Source organism: Camarhynchus parvulus, chromosome 2 (assembly GCF_901933205.1).
Source record: "Camarhynchus parvulus chromosome 2, STF_HiC, whole genome shotgun sequence".
NCBI classification, from domain to species: domain Eukaryota; kingdom Metazoa; phylum Chordata; class Aves; order Passeriformes; family Thraupidae; genus Camarhynchus; species Camarhynchus parvulus.
In genome coordinates this window covers 89,936,524-89,957,030 of record NC_044572.1, presented here as the reverse complement: position 1 = coordinate 89,957,030, position 20,507 = coordinate 89,936,524, and the positions used below count along the sequence as shown (strand labels likewise).

Sequence of the window (20,507 nt, the reverse complement as noted above, 5' to 3'; positions counted from 1 at the left end):
ATGAAGCGGGGATGGTGGGAAGCGAGCTCTCTGGACCGCCTGCTGAAACCCCCAGAGAGCCCGAGGTGATGGAAATGCACTGTTACTACAGGGTTTCACATTAAAATTCCCCCAGACACCTAGGGAGGTCTCTAGCTGATGTAACACAGACCTCCACATAGGAGACATCTGCATCTACACTAGTCAGCTGAGACTCCCTTTATACTTCACCAAAAAAAAAAAAGGCTTTCTCTAGTATACAATTCTTTTTATCTTAAAAATAGTCACCTAAAATAGGTTAGATGAATTTTCCACATAGAAGCGCCTACTCCTTGATGGCACAAGAACCCTGGCACACTAGCTGAAGGGAGATATCCCCAGCCCACATTTCCAAACCCAGGTCAGATGAAGCCCAGAGCCCTTTCTGCCCTGGACATGCCTGGTTACATCCACAGCTTCACAGCCCCAGACCCCTCTCCTGTGCTGTCAGCCCTCATTGGATTCATCAACCAGCTCCTCTGCTCAAATTCCTTATGGCTCAGAAGCAGTAACAGGAAAACAAAAATGCCAAGCCCAAGTAATCTTTTCTCACACCAGATGTCTGCATGTACCGCACTCATATGGGGAAGGTGCATTAAACACAGCAGTTTCAAAGGCCTGAAATAAATGAAAGGTGACACTAAGAAGATAGAGTAAGAAGGCAGAATTACATCAGTGAATAAAGGCTGAGTCTTTTGGGGCCAAAAGTTAAGAAAAGCCACATGTCTTTCCGCTCTGTGAGAAGAAGCTCAAATAACATTTAAAAAGGGTTAACATAAGGCAACTGTGCACCCTTTCTATAACTCTGAACCCCTGCTGCATTGAAAAGTGAAACATTAGAATAAAACTGAAACTGGATACCTTTCATGGCAGTTCAAAACAACTCTTTATTAGGAATTTAGCGAAGAATATCATAAATTTTTTCTTAAGTATAATATTTGGAAAACAAAGAGATATTGCCAGGAATCATAATTAAGAGTTTTTTGGGTTGAAAAAATATAGACAACCTGACACTTTTCTTCCCGTTTTCAGTTAGACTCTTCCAATAACAAGGATAGTAATATGACAATTTAGGAATGCTAAAATTATCATTTTGACGAGTATTTTATTGTTCACAATTTTCATGCCTAAAATACTGTACTGAGAAACTGCATTCTCTGAGAGGCAAAATAGAATATCTCATTCATGTGAAAATCAATGTCAAGAACTGATTTACCAAGTACATGGTCTTTTAATAACTTCCTAGGTCACCAATTTACAGAAGCTTTCAAACTCTCAAGTCTACAACACAGGATGCTTTTGTTTCCTATGCCTGTCTTGGCAAACTGTTTCCTGAAGCATCCCAGAATGCAGGAATGTGCAAGGTGGAGTTACACATCGCATGCAACGAGCTGAACACACAAAAACCAGGAGATGTTTTGTCTTATTTACAGAATAACACTGGCGATGTATCCCAACGTCACTGCAAAATGTCTGTGCTTTTAGGGGATTAATATACATGTACAACCCAAAACCAGTGTAGTGCTTCCATTTATTGCATCTTAAGCCTGAAGCAGATTTTTTTTTCTTATTTAGGTAAGAAAAGTAAACCAGCATGCCTTGAAATTTTCACTTTAGAAATAATTTGCCTATCAATGTCACTTTCAGTGACTGTTCCACTGCTGGGTTTTATGGCGTTTGGGGGGGAGAAAAAGGGGCGGTTTGCATTTATTTAATAAGAACACAAATCTTTGAATCAGCTGACACACAGCTATCATGTTATTGTGTCATTCCATTAAAAGGAATCAGTTTACTAACAAAGAAAAGACGACCAGCTTTTAAGTCAGACTGGGATATGTTGTAGCATTGCTGTCAGAAATGATACTCGTTAAAATAGACTCAGTCAAGAGTCAACTAGCAATCTGAGTGCAAATCAGCACTCCTCAGAAAATCCCAGTGGTAAAGTCTATTCGTTTGCTCAGACCATGCCCTAATTACAGCACATAAACCTTTCTTGTTAACACCATTGTTAATAAAGCCCTGGCTTCACATCCCTTTAACTGGCTACCAACTCGGAAAACTAGGTAAGAATAGAAGAATCACTTTGAACAACCAACATATTGTTCTTTAAGTAGCAGTAAAACTATTTTTAGACTTCCTTAAGCCTGTAAGAATCCACCAGCCTGATCACCCTGAGGACAGCATAGAAGGAGAGACTCCAGATGTCAGCCATACTGTGAAAGACAGGAATAAAGTGATACTCAGACAGCTCAATTATACCTGGCTGCCCACCCCCATGGGTGAAAATCTCAAGGGCATTATTTCCCCTACTGCACTAAAAAGCTGCTCCATGGCTGGATTCACAAATCTGCAGAAGGCAGCTTTGCTGCCTTCCCTCATCCTTTGTCCAACATTTCAAGGATTTGAGCTCTCCACATAGCCCAGGTTTAGCCCTCCTTCAGTTAGAGGCAGGAAACAAACCTCCCCAGGCTGCCACTGCTTGGGGTGGCTGGCATAGAGAGATATCAGTCCTGTTAACACTGTCCTGCTGGTATAAATAAATAAACATTACAGACATAGATGTACCATTTGATGGATCAGCAGCCATTTACTGAACTACAAGATTGTTTTCATTTGCTTGCTTTTCATTCTTAGTGAATATTTAAACTTTTTTTTTAATGTCAAAGTGCTACATCATGAGTTTTCAAGGGAGTCCTACTTAAAAGGAATTGACAACACAGTAATTAGGAAATGCACATTTAATCATGGGAGACCTGAGAGATATCAGTCAAAAAGAGCATTCCATTCTCAGCTCAGTGCCAAAGCCACCAGGTTATAAAGTACTCTGCCGAATAAAGTTTCCCAAAGGGTCCTGATTGAAACAGCTTCATTTAATGCAAAGAATTCAGACATCTCTTGCAAGAATGCTCCCCTTGCCTCCTGATTAGCATTCACATTCTGGAGTAGTGACAGCTTAATTAGTTGAAATAAAACAGTAGCAAAGCCAAAGACTGAATACCCGGCACAAAACATCTACCTTTGCGCAGGGCAGTGCTCCCTCCTGGGCAGCAGAAAATGTTCAAAACTTCAGGGGCTCATGGCAGAGCACAGCTCTCCTCCCCTGGCGCATGAATGAAGGTACAACACTGTTTTCAAGCCCCGTGCATATACTGGAAGTCATGATTTCTTTCCATTTGTTTATTTCAGCAAAAGCAACTCAAGTACTTTTAGATGTAACTTTTCTCTCTTCCTAGTGAACGATGCCCAAAAGTAAATTATCTGTCCCTCTCATGGCAGATCCTGCATCCAAAGAGCCAAGTATCCGTATTTTCTAATTGAAAGGAAGCTAATCCAAAGGTTGTATAAGGTCACATAGGCAAGTCTAGGCTAACAGCATTAAAAAAACAGAATCAGCTCTCTTGCATTCATACTGTCCCTGACAAACAATTAAATACAAGGACCTCTGCAGTGTGTCTGTAATCAGTACTTAAAACTCAAGAGTGTGTACTCTACTCTCAGAACCAGGAAGAAAAACCAGAAATTTTAAGGATCCACATTCTATTAATCTCTTCCAAGTCACCGCAACATGTCTTCCTGCCCAGGCAGAAGCAGGAAGAGAAAGGCAGTGATCTATGTCTTTTGCCGGGGGTTATTTTAAAAATATAATTATAGATTACTTCAATATTTTAATTCAAATTGAGAGGTCAGTGCAACAGAGCTGAGGTTCTGCAATTCAAATCCACTGAATATTTATGTGGGGAAAAATATTTTAGCGCTGCTCCTAGAACTGGAAACTAGGTAAACACAATTAGCAAATAAACATCCACCTCTGAGCAAATAAAAGTAGGTTTTAATTGCTGTCCACTTAAACTCATATCCACAGTTTCCACTTATTTAAGCTGAAATGTAACTGAAATGTTACTCTTTTTATATGAGAAACTAAGAAATACACTTTTTTCAGGACTGCATAGCTATAATTATATTTCCAATAGGAACATACAGACAAATAAATAAAACAGTGAATGGTATCAAAAGTAATTTACAAGACAGGTGATTTCTTAATGAGAACATGCAGTTGATGCATTTGTGTTCCATTACTAAACTGGGAGGCAATCTTCAAGTAATCTTATAGCATATGGGATCATGTTTGTTATATGTTAAGCACTTCAAAAATTATACATAAGTGCTTATGAACCAAATACACTATTAAAATTACACTCTAATTTCTCCCTTGGCTAATTTTCTAGAGTTTCAAAAGAAGACATATAATACCTTCTTCCCATTATATAATGCAGCACAACCGTTATTGGTGTAATAATGTCAAATTTTAATAACTTCATCATAACAGTACAATCCATGTTTTAAGATTTATAGATAAGCAGACATATTGAGACACAGTACTTTGCAACTTCAAAATATTAAGCAGCCTGTAAGTGTATGAGTCTGAGGGAATCTGCCCCACCACATGCCTCTGACACAGGAAACAGAAACTCATATCAGTAACAATCTCCTTAAGAATATGTTTACGGTCCCAGATCACCCTGATATGCGAGCTCCTCCTCCTAATTTTGTCACAATTCTTCTGACCAGACTAAAAGACCGGTTTTAGAAACTGACTGCATTAATTTCTGTACAGAAGATGAAGAGATAAATCTAGAAGAAGCTTCTCTCAAATTTGAAATTATTGCCAAAACAGATATCATCTCAATATACTCAGCTTCTCAGAGCCTTCATCTCTAATATTAGCCTTTAATTTTTCCTTAAACTGGCAAGCAAAGCTCTACATCACCACCCTGCTCTGAGAGCACAGCACAGGCTGCTCTCCTGCTCCTGCAGAAGCAGGAAGAGAAGGGTAGTGATCGATAAAGCTGTCACCATGGAAAGCTGGAAGAGCAAGATGCAGAAGACAGTGCAGAAGAATAGAGTGACTCGGCAAGCCATGGATTTGGGAATCACTTCCTGGGTGCCTCAAACACTCCTCAAGAGCTGTAGGTGCTCACCAACCCCCTAATTCATGCACTCTATATTCCTGCTTCTAGCACCAGTAGGACACGATTGCACTACAAGATCCACATCACAGTCAGGCATCCACCCAAGAGCCCAAACATTGCTGGACAGCCACATTTGCTCCATTCCAGCAGGGTTTGCCAGGAAGGGGGTCAGTCACAAGCATCCTGAAGCGTGCTCACAGAGGAGATTCAAGCACTACACAACTCTACACCTACATCCATTTACCTGCGTGTCATGGAATGATACCTGGAGCTCATAGTTCTTCAGCATCCATCTATGCTTGTATAAATGTTTCAAGGCTAAATGGACCGCAGGCAGCACATCTGCTGTTAGGTTTTTCTGGTCAATCAGGCAGCTGCTGGGTAAAAGCCCAAGAAGAGAGAGGCGAGTCCGATTCAGCTCCTCAGAGCACCTAATTATTAGTAACACAAACAGCATCAACGTGTCTAGTTTCCAGCTCCAGAAAACCATCTTTTTTGGTGCTTTTCTTCTTTTTCTTTCTCTTCCCCAGCAGTCTCCACATCCCTGAAGAGAACCAGGCCTTAGATGCCCTGGTTGTCTGACATTTTGCAGCTTTCCTTTGCTTCAGTCTGCTGTGTCCCTCTAAGAAAGCAGCTAATTGTTATTAAAGGATAAAGACCTCTCTACGACTGGCTTTTCCACTTTGGACAGTAATCCAGCTCACAGCAGTGCTGTGAATCAATACTTCACAAGAATAATCTCTAGGCAAATTACTCTGCCAAGTCTAATTTTAAACATGTGTCATTTTAAACATTCTGTAGGAGAAATATTCAACCACAGGTGACAGATCAATACAAGAATTCATATGATTCCTTTGAAAATAGATATTCTAGGGTTTGATCAAAGTGGTTGTATGCCGAATTCATATTTGAGCTGCATACAGCAACTTGTATGCCATTGGGTCAGAAGATTGCTTCAGTTTGTTTTATCTTGCACAAACACATTTTCTATTGGTTTCATACATGTCAAACAGAGAATATGAAGTCTTGCATATCGATATCTTATATACTTGTAGTGCAAAAGCTGCATCAGCTCAAAGCTGTGCATCCCTTTCCTGGTTCTGCTTTTTGTCAGAAACCCCATGCTTTCCTTAAAATCAGTGGTAGCTGTGAGAAAATTCAGCATGCAGGCCCGCTCCTCCCATCTACAGGCACAAAGCATTTGACAGGCATTTCACATATTGTTGTAGCTAGCTAAGTAATTTCAGCACACTATTTGCAGTTTCCCAAGTAATATGCCAGGCCACGAAATGGAACGGATGCCGTACACGCAGAAATGCAGAGAAAATAGTAACGCTGGAGAAAATCTTCCCTGCTGCTAATCAAAACTCACCAGGGTGAGAAGGTATTATACACAGGATCACCACACCAGAGAAGAACCTGAACCTCTGCTCCCCAGGACTTGCAGCCCACCTCACCCCTGAGACAAGCAGCATCCTCCCTGCCCCTTCGGCAGCAGTGATGCCACTGTCCTCGTAGAACAGCAGCCACCTGGCTGACCCCTCTCCTCCTTTCAAGCAGCCAGCTCTCCCTATCCACAGGAAGCCCCCCCAAACCTACTGGAATTCACAGGCAGTATGGAATGGCACTATGGAATTCATAGGCAGTCATAGGCAAGGGAAGGAAACACAAAGGCCAAGCCTAGGGGCATGGAGAGGAAGGAAATCTGGGAGATGCTTGCTTCTCCGAGTAGAAAAAAAAGCTCTGATTTTCAGCAAGTCTCATTATATATGCAGCTGAAAAGCAAATTACTTCACCACCTTGTGGAAATTCAAGGTTTCAAAAGAATTCCCTGTGCCAAGCTGGGATGGAAACCCAAAACCTCAAAGGTTTTCCTGACTCAATAATCTGAAAGCAAAACAAATGGAAGGGCTCCTAAACAGAAGGTTAATTTGGTATAAATCAAGTTTGAAATTATATGTTCAGAGCTTGGCAATTTATTTTGTGAATGGCTGACATGTTAAAAAAAAGGAAGCATTAGTTTGCTGCAGAAAGTAAGGGTAGCTTGTCTAATTTTAATTTTAAAAACATGGCGTTACAGGTCAACAAATTATTCTGAAACTGACATGCAACTAAGAAGTTTTTACAGAAAATCTCCACATAAATTCTAGTTATAAACATTCTAATTTATAATTACAATATATACGTCACATGACATGAGGGCATGGAAGTAAATAGATAAATAAAATTAAAACGAGCAAAATAGCAATGTATAAATAAGCAAAAAATGTCTACCTTGGGCCCAGCAAATGGCTCCATGCAGGAGATACACTCAATTAATCACTAACTGTCCACAGTGACCCTTCTGCCAACACACCTGTGCAACTGGATGGACAAGAAAAGAGCCCAATGCATTCTTATACACAAACACAAGGTGAAATAGAAATGCCCTTGCTTAGGGTGGAGAAAAAACCTTGCAAAAAGCCTTTCTTTTTTTCATCACCATTGCCCATAGTGAGAAAGCAGCAAGGCTGAGTGGAGCCTTTCATGTGGGGAAGGAGATACTGGCTTTCTTCCTGTACAAGGCCATGGCCAGATCAAATGCAGTAAGATCAACATTTATTATGGATATTTCCTAGACCAAGAAATTTAACACATTGTTTGGGCACAACATGAAGTAGGAAGCACATGCTCATAGCACAGTCTGCATAGCAACAATTTAACACAATGACTTAATAGGTATTTTCCATTCCTAAGCCTTATGAGTCTATAATGTGATCACTGAAAACATATTTTAAAACATTTTCTTTAACTTAAGATGAAACTCTTCCCTGAGCAGACAGCCAGTATAGGCCAAGACGTTGCTTAAATCCCATTTAATACCTTCCTTAGAGGCTTAAATGGGATTTTGTTGGTGAACAGTCCTTGGACCAGGCTTCCTTACCAGCATTATTTCAGCACTGACTACACTAATGAAGAGGAGAAGAAAGCAGGCATCCATGCTGCCAAACCTCAGCAGATAAAGGGCTCTGAACTGCTCTTTCTATCCCCAAATCTTCTCACTAGCTAAGTGAGGACACGGGCCTCCATTGAGTCATAGTTTTGGCTCATAGGTAGGTAACAAAAAATGTGGGTTTGACTATCCAATACCCTCTTTAGCATTTAAAAAGGCACAAATCTGCCACCACACCTCACTGAACCCCTGTTGCTCAGCCAGTGCCTTTAAATTCATAAGAGGGCAATGGTGAATCAGAGGCTATGAGATAAGTTTCAGCACCATATGGATGGACACACATTTAAGGGAGCATCACCTTATTCTATAGATCCATGAGCAGCTTCAACCTAGACCAGTCTTTTTCTCTTCTGGTGCTACTGCTGGCTGCCCTCAGCATTGCTGCATTTAACCCATGCCTGGCAAAAGAGCAAACAAGGCTATGAATTACAGCAGCCTCCTGTCACTTGCGTCCTGAAAATCTTCTTCCTGACAGAAACATTTAACTATCTAACTAGACAATTGTTTCTTATATAGTATTTTTATTGCTAACTAATCCTGTAAAGCTTGCATCAAAACAAGCCCCTCTATTTTTATTTTTATGAATAAAATAGCTATATTTGCCATGCTCATGACTGATAATACAGGTATAATCTTCATTTTCAGAATAGCATCTCCTGAGGCTTATTACCTACAAAAGCAGATAACTAAGCCTCCGTTTCACATTTGAAGACAGAGTCTTTCAAGTGAGTTTGCCCAACACCCTCAAAATTTACTACTAAAATGTAACAATGGGGAGATTTTAAGATGATACATCAACTCACAGCATCTTACATCCACTTCTCAAATGTGAAGCATTTGAAATAGCACTGATTTTGAAACTTGATTTCAGTGTCAGAAAGTGTTTGACTTTAAACACTGCCTTCCACACTGTTTTGGGGAGTTTTACCTAAGGTCAATCACTGCTGTTCAGTACACTAAAGTACCTTTTGCAAGATTTAGCTGAAAACCTTAGGACAGAGCTGGTGACCAGATGACTCACTGTTGGCATCTCCTTTGTGAGTTCCACACAAACTGAGTAATATTCAGAGACGGAAACTGTAGGAGGAAATTGTGCTCCCTCGTAGAAGCACAATCCCTGAGAACTTAAAAATAGAAAAAACCCCAAACACCTGGCATAAATATGTCATCCACAGCCAATACTTTCCAAAGGCAAAAGGAGGAATCTTTTCAGTGTTGTCCTCCTTGCCACATTAGCCTCAAATTTCACAGCGTTTAGAATTCAGTTCTCAATCCCCTGATAAGTATTTCTGAACTGTAAATCACTTAAACAGTTATTAGTTCATGTAAAAGCTTGATTATAGACTGTATTAACTGTGTTAAAGACTGGCTATATATTTAAGCTATATGTCACCTCATGCCTCCCACACACAGATTCCTCCCCCTTGAGTAACACCCATTAACATTTATAGGATGTTCTAATCCCAGCCTCACATGTTAGTTTTTTTCAAAGCAGGTTATCATTCACCCCTTCTTGTCCCACGTGTCTCTGCTCTTGTTGCTTAATCGCTCAGTGTAATTAGAGTACAGAGCACTCACATATCCTAAGAAACCTTGGTAATGTATTGGAAACCAATACGTTTCTTGTGGAAGGAAACTCCTGTTCTGACATTGAGACCAAGCCCCTACCTACTGCCAAGAGCAGCTTCACTATCAAGATACTACTATCTGCTGTAACACGCCCCAGCTTTTTAAGTAACTGCTATCCAGATACAATTATTTACCTCCCATAGCACCATCCAAATGTGCAGGCTATCTACGTCACAGTATTCACAGAATGACTACATTGGGAGACCTTCAAGATCATCTTGAAATTAAAATTTTCATTTGAAATGAAAATTTTGTTTTGCCTCAAACCCTAGTGTCTCACTCCCTGTGTGTAGGCTGAAAATCTCTCTGCCTCCTTTCCCTTTTTCCCAGCAGTGCAACACAAAGATCAAATTAATTTCCTCCATTCTGAACAGAAGGCTTGAAGAAAAGAGATAAAATTACTAGTATTTACAGCAATGGTGAGATTATTCCTGAAGTAATAGATGAAATTCTAGTGGCAGCACTTTGAGAATAAAGATGACAAACTGCAAAAGACTGAGAAGACACAAGAACGCATAAAACGCTGAAGGAAAAAAAACCAAAACCAGCAATTCTTTCTATCTAGTTTAACACTCAGAGGTGGCTTAATCTGTAACCTGCTCTATTGTGGATGGAAAAATGATTTCTAATAATACCAAACTTTTGAGCAGTTAAGGAAAACACACTTTCTGCCCTTCGGTAAACTATCTCATTTTAACTAAATAACCTTTGTTAGAAAAAAAAGATGTTTGCTGCTGTAACTACAGTAAAGGCTTCTGCTGACATTGAGATAACACCTCCTGATACCCACCAGTGACATAATCATGCCAGCCATACAGACCTGCCTTGAGTAATAAGGCCCTAGGGACATAGTACTCCCACCATGTCACTCCCTTTGTTTATTTTATACAAGCTGTTATTTTTGCCAAGGTCAAACACATCATTTTCAAATACGCGTTAGTTGTAAAAATGACTATTTTTTGATTGATTGTTTTTTAAAAATACTGTACCTTGCTTATTTCTCAACTACAAGATCCTTGAGATGCGATAATCTAATTTAAAAAGATATTTAATACTGCCATTGATCCTGAAAGGATTTCTATCCCAAAGGCTGAATGAAATCAGCATTTTATTCCACCAGGCAATTTGAAACTGTAAAGCAAGTAACAATGAGTGCCTTTGCTCTTAATTAAAAGTGGCAATTCTAGGTCTCCTCCTCATAGAAGCACTGCATTTTCATAGGTGGGCTGGCTTTCTAAAGTGCTGAGCATTCAGCAATTCCCACTGTTGTTGACAGAAAATGCAAATCACTTCGTGCTTTTTGGAAAGCAAATCTTTAGTTCAGGGACCTAACTAGAAACCTTAAAAAAAAAAAAAAAGAAAACAAAGAAAAAAGTGATGCGGAGCTGATACTATTAGCATGCTTCTCGGCAAAAAAAAAAAAAAAGAGGAGCAGAGGGGAGCTTGGCTAAGTTTAAAATGCAAAACTTTTTGTATCACTTTATACACAGGCAGCTATTGGAACTTTATTTTGCTGCATCGCACAAAGTCTTGCTGCCACTAGCACATCTCTCCAGATTATATTTTCACCCACAACATGGGCTTTTGTTCTGCTTATAATTTTTAGAAAAAGTAGATGGGAAAAAAAAAGAGAGGAATTTGGCTTTCTCTCTTGATCAACCTTCTGTAAATTATTAATACTTCAGTCTTGCCAAATTCACAGGAGAAAACAGAAAGCAAAACCCAAGGTGCTTCTACAGAACTTTATATGGAAGACCCCACAAAAACACAGAACTTAATATTTTTATACCATATGTGTATACCAAAATATACCTACATGGTGCTGGTAAGATAAACACGAGTGCACATCTGAATGACAATGCTTGAAAAGTTTTACATGTCATATTTTATACTGCACTAAGTGTTAGTCTGTCAAAAATTGTCCCTTCATATAGGGTTAAAGATATTAAAGAAAGAGATTTATTCTTTGCTAGAAAAACACTTAAATCCCTGTGAAAACAGGAGCAGTAAACAGTGGAAAGGAAGTTAATTAGCATCCCAAAAGGGGCCTCTTACTACTTCTCCCTGGAGGTTTTGGATGTAAAATGGTTACTTAGACACCTATTGTGTGTATGAATCTTCACATAATTCTGTAGTTCAACGAAGCTGCAGCAGAAGCTGAGACCTACCCTAGGTAAATGGTAAATTAGAATACATAACTGCTTTAAGGATATAAAAGATTCAACAAATAGATTCTTTTAGAGATACGTGGTGGTGGTTATTTGATAAATAAAATAAAATAGATTATGGAAATAACTTAATCAGACATGATAAGTTCCTCTGATGGGGATTGTGGCAAAAAGGGTCTTACAAAAAAGGCGGGGGTAAAGAAGAAGAAAATCAGTTCAGCCAAGGATTCAAAAAATGTTCTGCAGAGCCATCTACTCAGTGACAGAGCACATGAACCTGGCAGACCCAGCCTGCAAAGAAGCAAGCATATAAGGTTTCCACATAAAGTCTGTGACTTTATGTCTCACAAAGCAAAGAAGTTTTCTGATTCCATCAAGATCCAATCCACCAGAGTCCTTCATAAAAGGGAAGGATCCCCTAGACAGCCATAAAAGTCTGAAAGCCTTGATCCCCCTCTTTTACTGGTGATGTCCTGAGTCTGTAGCTGATGAGGTATTGCAGGGAGGGAGATGTATGTGAAAAAAAATTGGAGCTGCTCCTCTCATGGCTTCAGGGCCAGCAAAGATTAAGTTGAAAATAACAAACAAATCACACAGAAAGTTGTCCAGGGACAATGATTTTGGGGGATCCTTAAGACAAGACAGAAAGGTTTTCTGAAGTACATATTCTAGTTTGCAGCAGAGTGGGCAGAAATCCTCAGCTGAAATACATGGTCTGTATTGTAAAACGTGGATAATCCTAATGGTCCTCTGATCTTAGAACTCATTAATTATTTAAGGAAAGTACCATGGCCATAGTAGGAAACCTAAGTTTTCTAATCCTATCACTCAAAGTCTTGATGTTCACTTTAAAGCAATTAGTCCATTATCTGGGCCTTCGTCTCTCAGAAGCCTCAGTAACAACAATTTGGACATCCCTGCTGAATTAGCCCCCATATTTTTCATTCTTTGTGAGTATAGTTTCCAGGCAGAAGGTGGATATTTCTCTTTAATTTGTTAGCTTTCCTTTTCACCTTTGAGAAAACTCGTTTGAAAAATACTATGGATAAAATTGTCAGAAATAAAGGCAGATGATAATGAAAAATTAATGGCACAGAAATTGATCATTAATCACTGACTTAGCAATGAGATTACATGGCTATTCCATCACAAGGGGAAAAAATGAAATTTAAAAAAGTGTTTGCCAGTCAGTATGCCCCATTTCCACTCAGCAGGCAGTATCAAGCAGTCCCCAAATCCAGCAGATCTTACCCACAGCAAAAGCCTTTGCAAGTAGAGAAATCCCTGCTTAGCAAAGAAGGCATCCCCTAAGTGTCAGTGGCATGGCAAGGGAAGACATAGGGTGACTGAAAACATATTCCACCTGTTCTCAGGGGCACCACCTTCTTTAAGTCATAGCAATGGTGTAGCTGAAGGAGCTTGCTTCAGGAGTCAGGCTACTGGGCCATTAACGTTGCAGCCCAAGAACCACAAAGGTACTGCAAATCTCATTTCTAGCTCACCTAGACCCACAAATCAGAGTGCATCTGGCTGCTGAAAAGTTAGAGGCTCTGTCACTGATTTAGTTCCAAGATTCTTAGTACAAAAATAAATTTGAAAATATGTGATGTATGTGCACTGCATCATGTCAGTTTGGAATCCCACAGTCTGAAATAGGCTTCCTGGGATATATGGGGCTGCTGTGTATTAAAAGACAACTCCACAAGACTGAGTCATAGCTGTGCTCACTGATCTCAGTACACATCTCTGCTAACCCCAGCTGTTCCAAAAATTATCCAAGTCAAAAGGAATCATGGGGGGTTTTCCTCTGTTAACTTTCACCACTTGATTCCTTGAGCCAGACCTCTGCATACAGTGGTTCAACCCTTCTAAGGAAAAGTATCTCCTTTCCTATCACAGCAATGGTATCCACTTGAGTTTTGTTTGGTTCCCAGATTCTACAGTTTGCTCAAAGGCATTATTCTTCTGCCTTATGCCATGAAAATGTCCACAAAGCAATGAAATTGAAAGCAGAGAACAAAGCTTGATATGTGCATGTATCATCATATTCAGATTATTAATGCAAGGTGGTGTTTTGCAGCCTTGACATGCAATGCATGCTATTTATGATGTCATTCTAAATAGTAACTTGTATTAAATTAAAACAATATAAATAGCATATCAACAACTTTCTTTGTGAATGCTATCATTAAATCTCCCTCATCTAGCTCCTTCCTCTCCATTTTCCTCTTACAAATATTTTCTTCACAGTTATCACCAGGATGTTACATCCCATCTTTTCCACAAACTTGAGTAATTAACTCTGGCTGATGTAAGAGGACAGGGCCTTTCTACTCCTTCTCCAAATGCAAATAAATACTATTTCCTAGATTTAGTCCAAAAAATAGTTTTTCCGTGCTGATGGAGCACGTTTGGCATTTGAATGTAAAGATTCCATGAGAGTGTGTTTTGCAGTATGCATAGGATAAGTTATACAAGAGATTGCAAGACATATGCCAAAAACTGGTTTTAATCTCTTTGCAGAGATATTTAGAGGATATACACTCTGCAGGTCTGGGATCCGCACCCAGAGGAGTGGGTGCAGTGAATACATGATTTCTCTCCTCTCCCCACCCACACCTTAACATCAGCAGAGAAGCCAGCATGGAATTAACATAAACACTTAACTTTCAGATTCTTCCCTCCAAGTTTACAAAACTCTAAAGCAAAAGGAGGCTATATTGGAGTCATGTTACTCGGAAGTCAGAGGGGACAGTGACTATTTAAAGATGTCCCTTCCAAGCAGAGTGTCACCAGCAGAGCAGACAGTGACTGGCACCATTACACGCAGCGCGGCGCATTTTAATGCCTCCCTCTCTGCAAATATCAGACAGCACAAGTACTCAGTAATATTTAAAGGTAAGAAATTACCCAACTGCCTCAACATATGCCAGACACATGCTCACCTGACGACACAAATGTCTGCCAGCTCTGTCTGCTGTTAACTTACCCTCTTTCAGACCCTGACTTCTCCTGTGTATTCAGCTGTTACCCTTAGATGACCACAACACAGCCTCACCTGTGCCACTCTGAGCACTCCAGAAATCAAAATAAGGCTCCAGACAATTTAGTGCTCAGAGCACTCACAAGCATGACAGGGCTCACCCCAGAAACCCCACGTGACTTTGGTACATCATGCTTCCTCTTGCAAATCCATGGAGGGACATGGATCAATGCCTCCTAAGATAGAGGGCCTAACCAACACATCACATGCACTTCTTTAGGGGGTAGAGGTGCCCCTGCTCAGCCCTGTTACAGTAATGGTGGAATTCTTCATACAGCAACCAGTAGCTGTTTGTCCCTCTCTGAGAACCACCTTGTGGAGCTCCAGTGCACACACACCTTATTCTGTACCACTGACACAAACCTGCTCTCCTGTTTCTGGAATGTGTTCCCCATACTCAGCAAAAGTGAACAGTTTTCTTACTTCCACTTGCAGCAACAAAACGTGAGTGGGTTTTGTTGACACCACTCATGATAGGACTTTCTGGAAGGGGCATCTTTATTTGGGGGCTCAGGGTCCTTTAAAACTCAGAACAGCTGATAAGAATGACTCAGATGGGTGCATGGTCTTTGTTAAGCTTTGAGAGTTTTACTGAAAACATGCACTTTTTTAGTAAAAAAGAAAAAGGAAACTAGATAAAGTCTACACATACTACACCTAGACTGTAATTTCTTGTCAGATTAATTAGGAAAGGCACTTTCTACTTAGTTACAGAATAGAAAAAGGCAAATATGCCTCAAACATCAATAAGCTCACATTTTTCTTCAGATTTTGTGGAGTCCTGTGCATTTTCCGCAGTTCATCCCTCTATGCCAACTCACTATTTAAAGGTATTAGAATGTATTATTTCACAAAAATGAGATTATATCATGCTTACCACAAGGTGTTTGTTGTAGTTAGAGAAAATTAAATAATCTCATCTCCCCAGTACAAATATTCTTTCCTCTTTGTGATAATACACCCACTTACTTCAGGAAATTTTTTTTTTAGCATGTCAAAACTCACTTTGATTTTCAGAAACAAGTGCTTTCTTGACTATGCATGTTTAGATTCAAAACAAACTCATACTGTCTGTGCACCACTTGCAGCACTGCTCCTACAAGAAATCAGAAAATCCAATGCATATCTGAGGGAAGATGTCCAGATGTAGAAGGACAGATATCCAACTTCCATTAACTTCCCTTGCCTTCTTCCACAATGCCTCTTCCTCCAGTTACTATATGGTCAGTTTCTGCCTGATGCAAATCAAATACTTTTAACATTTATAATAGGGTCCACTAGAATGATTAATTCCTTTTTTTTTTACGGTTATTATGCTTTTTTCCTCTAACAGATGTGTGTCAGGGTGCTTAAGTTGAAATCATCTTTCCTCATTTATGTGCATCTTGAGCTGTATCTAGTCTTTGTAGAGGTTTTTCTTTCATTATTTTGCAAAATATTTCTTTTCTTTTTCAACCAACTAAAGCTATAGTCACAGGGATGGAAAAAAAGAAAAGAAATATTGTATCATGATTGTTGATCTGAAGCCATAAGCTATCAAGCACCCTTAACTTCTAGGACTTGGTCCAAGGGCTGCTGGAATTGGTGCATTTACTGCCATTAATTTCAATGGGGTTTGGATGAGACTCTTTAGAGATCACTTTATAAATTTTTGAGTTTCTAAAATAACACAATTATGAAATTTTACCCAAGAGTCTCATCTAGAGAGAGACTCCCACTCTCATCGAAATGAACAGCACGAAGTAGAGTCACTTAGACCAGAGTTCTGCAAATGCCTACATTTGAGCTTCGTTTTATTGGCTGAGTCTGCATAGGAATGCCCAAATAGATAAACACATGCCCATGAAGTAGAAAAATAGACTGGATCAGGATCACACTCTGAGCACATTTAAAGATCAAAAAATACCCAGGACAGAAGCCTCTGCATTTTTGTATGTGATGTAACCTGTGGTCATATTTCATAACAAAGATGTAATTCACACAATCTCGACTGAGTCATAAACTAAACATTGTACTTAAGTGCTTAATTCAATTTAAATGCTTTGAAAAACACTAGAGCTGCTGCTCACGTCCTCAAAGGTTAATGAGTTCAAGTGGTGACAAACAACAGTTGACCTTAGAAGGCACACTGCAGTTCTTCAGATGGCTGGTCAGAAAGTAAAGGCATTATGATGCTTCCTTATAGAAACCAGAACTGTCAAGCCAGACAAAGTATTCAGTTCAATCCTGACAGAATGAACCTGAATGCATAATAAAAAATTAAAAAACAATCTAGTCTGTTTATTTTCATTATTGTTTTTCACAAGGACTTAGTTAAAGCATTACGGAAAATTGTAATACAAGGATCAGACTGCAACAATGAGGGATTTTGGAGAGACACAAGGGAGAATACATGAGTTAGTAAATCACTGCCATACATTTCCTAAGCATTATAAATATACTGCAATTATTTCTCAAGCTATTAAAAAATCCCATGTGTTCAAGGCTCTACATTTTCTCTTTCAAGAGCCAACAATGTCACAAGCACCACCTGTGAAGCCCTGAGAGGGAGAGCTACTCCCTGGTCTCTGATTATGCAATGATAAGGATCCAGGCCCTTCAGGCATATCTATTTATTGGCAGTTTCAGAAAATAGGCTGAGAATCAAGTGGGCATGATGAGCCAGCTACCTTCCTGCTTACCGTAAGTGCACCGAAGGAAAAAGGTAATGCCTGAACCGAGGGAGAAAGTTTGTGCTGCCATTAGGTATTTAATGGCTATTCCAGGCACTGATCCATTCCGTTTGGGTGCAGTCAATCTAGCACTCCTTGTGGACACTAACTTATTTACTTGTCACTATTAAGCACGCAGTAATAATGACCCAACTGTACTCCAGACATATATGTTCGCCCGACTTAGCATTCCACAACCATCCATTTATTAATTGCCTAAAAGCATTCAAAGCAACACAGCAAGCTGGCAACATGACCCTGATTTTTTATGTCCCTGGAATATCAAGCAGTAAAAACACAATTTTTAAGAAACTTATACTCATTCCAGAACAAACAGGGTAATTTTTCTCCTGAATATTTTTATGATAACTACCTAGTCTAGAACCCAAAATTGCTATGAAGAACGTCACAATATTTTGACTGCAATAAAGCGCAGCACCTGATTGATTAAGATATTACTGTATGAAGAAGGGACATCCTGCCTAGGCTCCTCTAATTCCTATGCATATTTTGTAATAATTCTATCCAAGGGAAAAACTAATATAGAGTAACATAATGAAAACAGGATTAGGAGACCTGTGATTTTTTCCTGACATGCATCTCACTTTATGAGACAGGTAATACCATTCAGAAAATCCCCATAATTCTTTTCATTACAACTGCAGAGTTCCCTGAGATTCATTTTTTTAAGGAAACAAGCAGCTACTCTAGGTTGATCTCGCCTGTATTCCCTGCCAGTATCTAGTCTTGTTCACACAACACAACAGGATGGCAGCCTGCTTCTTCCCAAGTGACATCTTCAGCAGTATTGCCCTCCATGCATTTCTGCTCAGAGATATCTTAAAAAACCACACTATGACAAATGTATGTCAATAAAAAGCAGCCACCCTGGAAGGAGACGCCTTCGGTAGTCATTTCAGGGACGGAAACACTGTCACGAAGCAGTACAGCCTGTCGTTGCTGTTCTCAGCTTGTTCCCCCAGGACCCCGAGAACCCAAAGGGAGCAGACAGGGGCTTCCTTAAATCACAGTCGGCAAGATTTTCAGCAGGCACTTGCTTTACCGGGGGTTGTCTTGGAAGCGAACCCCGGCGCCAGCATTGCACAAGAAGCGACTGCCATCTTCAGGGGAGCCCCGGTACCGGAGCCGCGCGTATCCTCCGCAAACACACAGGTACTGAAGTTGTAACAAAAACCAAAGGCAGTTGTGGGCGGCTGGTAGTGGCAACCAGCTCGACAAAGCCCTCGCCTCGCTCCCTGCCTCCCTCTCCCAGGTAAAGGGAGTGTGTTTCCTCGCTCAGCCGGGCTCCCCGCTCTCCCAGCCCTGAACCGGCCGCTGGCAGCGCTCCGGAACGGGGGCAGGCATCCCACCGCGCTGGCAGCGCTCCGCGGGGACGGGCACTGCAAATTTAGTTCTTCCCGAGAAGCGAGCGCCTCCGCGCCCCGCCGCCGCCGCCCGCCCGCCGCGCACCCCCGGGCGAGCCCTCAGCCGCTCCCGCCGGAGGGCAGGCACGGGGGGCATCTCAGCCAACCCCTGCCAGAGCCTCCCCTCCTCCTCCTCCTCCTCCTTCTCAAGCTACAGCTGCGATCGCTGTCCTTCGTGTCCCGCCGCCGCATGGGATAAGCCGGGCTGGCAGCGTGAGCCCGTTGGCGGAGCGGGGGAGCGGAGCGCCCGGAGTGCATCTGTTGCTGAGCGGGTGGCGGCTGGCACAGGGATGCGGCCGCGGCTCCGCTGGGCGAGGCGGCTTTCCTCCCACCGGTGTACGTGCGTGCCAAGGGCAGCGGATCCCAGCCACCGCCACGAGAACCCCCCACCGCCCGGGCACCCGTCCGGGCCCACCCCCGCACTGCAGGCGGCTCCCGGACAGGGGCGCTCCTGGCGCGGCGGGGCGAGCCCCAGCTGCCGGGGCAGCCGCTCCTTATAACACCGGGCGGGCAGGATACGGCCCGCCGGCCCCACGTCCCCCCCTCCGCCGCCGGTCCCCGCACATCTGCCGGCAGCCTGCGGGGCCGGGCGGGCAAGGCGGCTCGGAGGCGGCGCGCACGGCCCCCGCCGGCAGCCGCAGCCCGGCCCGGGCGTCCGCGCTGCCCTTGCGCCCCTGCACCCGCAGCGCCCCGGGACTGGGCGGCGGCGCCTCCCCCTGCGCCCGGCGGCGCGGGGCCCGCGGCGGTCCCTACCTCCGTGTCGTAGACCAGCAGGTCCAGGTAATAGGGGCTGAGCAGGGACTCATTGCGGATCTGATCCATGGCCAGATACACGGCGGGTAGCACTCCCTGGGTGATCCTGCTCTCCTCCTCGGACTGGTTGACCGGCATCAAGCCCATGATGGAGATCGGCGTGGTGGCGTTGGGGCGCAGCCCGGCCGCCCCCCGGGAGCTGCCCCGCGACCAGCCCCAGCCCGGCGGCGCCCAGCCCAGGCACAGGAGCAGCAGTAGCATGGCAGGGTTGGAGGTGGCAGCGGCCGGTCTCCGCGAAGAGGGATGCATGCTGCTGGATGGGGAGGAGGAGGAGGAGGACTGAGGGTGGGGGAACGGGCTGAGCGGCGGAAGAGAGCCGAGCCCCTCTCAGTCTGGGCGCATCCCTCGGCGGCAGAAGCCAAGGCGGGAGGAAAAGATCTGCCTCTCTCCGCTTCCTCGGGAGCCTCGGGGTCTCCTCTCTCTTCCCCCCCCTCCCCTCCCCTGGCAATAATCCTTCTGGCAATGGCGCCTACTCCTTCCCAGGTCTGCCAGCTGCAACCACCAGGAGCAATAAATAAATAAATAACCGCCACCACCACGCACACACAGACACTCTGCCCACCACCCTCCTCCGCTCTCCCCGGCGGCACAGCAAGGGAGCGGGACCTGCCTCTGCCTCCCCGGCAGCTCTCCCCCCTCTCCTCTCAGGGAGGGACAGCACCTCTCAGGCGCGGGGGGGGGAGCCGAGCAGCCCTCATTGAACACTTCCTTCCTTCCCCCTCCTTCTCCTCCTCCAAAA

The 20,507-nt window shown here is 42.6% G+C and overlaps 1 protein-coding gene across 1 annotated transcript in view; it reads right to left on the bottom strand.

Annotated features, from left to right (window-relative positions):
- Nucleotides 1-20,507, bottom strand: part of GABBR2 (gamma-aminobutyric acid type B receptor subunit 2) — a 457,140-nt gene extending 436,633 nt beyond the window's left edge. The window contains exon 1 of the mRNA XM_030971306.1: nucleotides 19,709-20,507. Within this exon, the coding sequence (XP_030827166.1) occupies nucleotides 19,709-20,017 (309 nt within the window). The 5' untranslated portion in view covers nucleotides 20,018-20,507. The remainder of the gene's footprint in view (nucleotides 1-19,708) is intronic.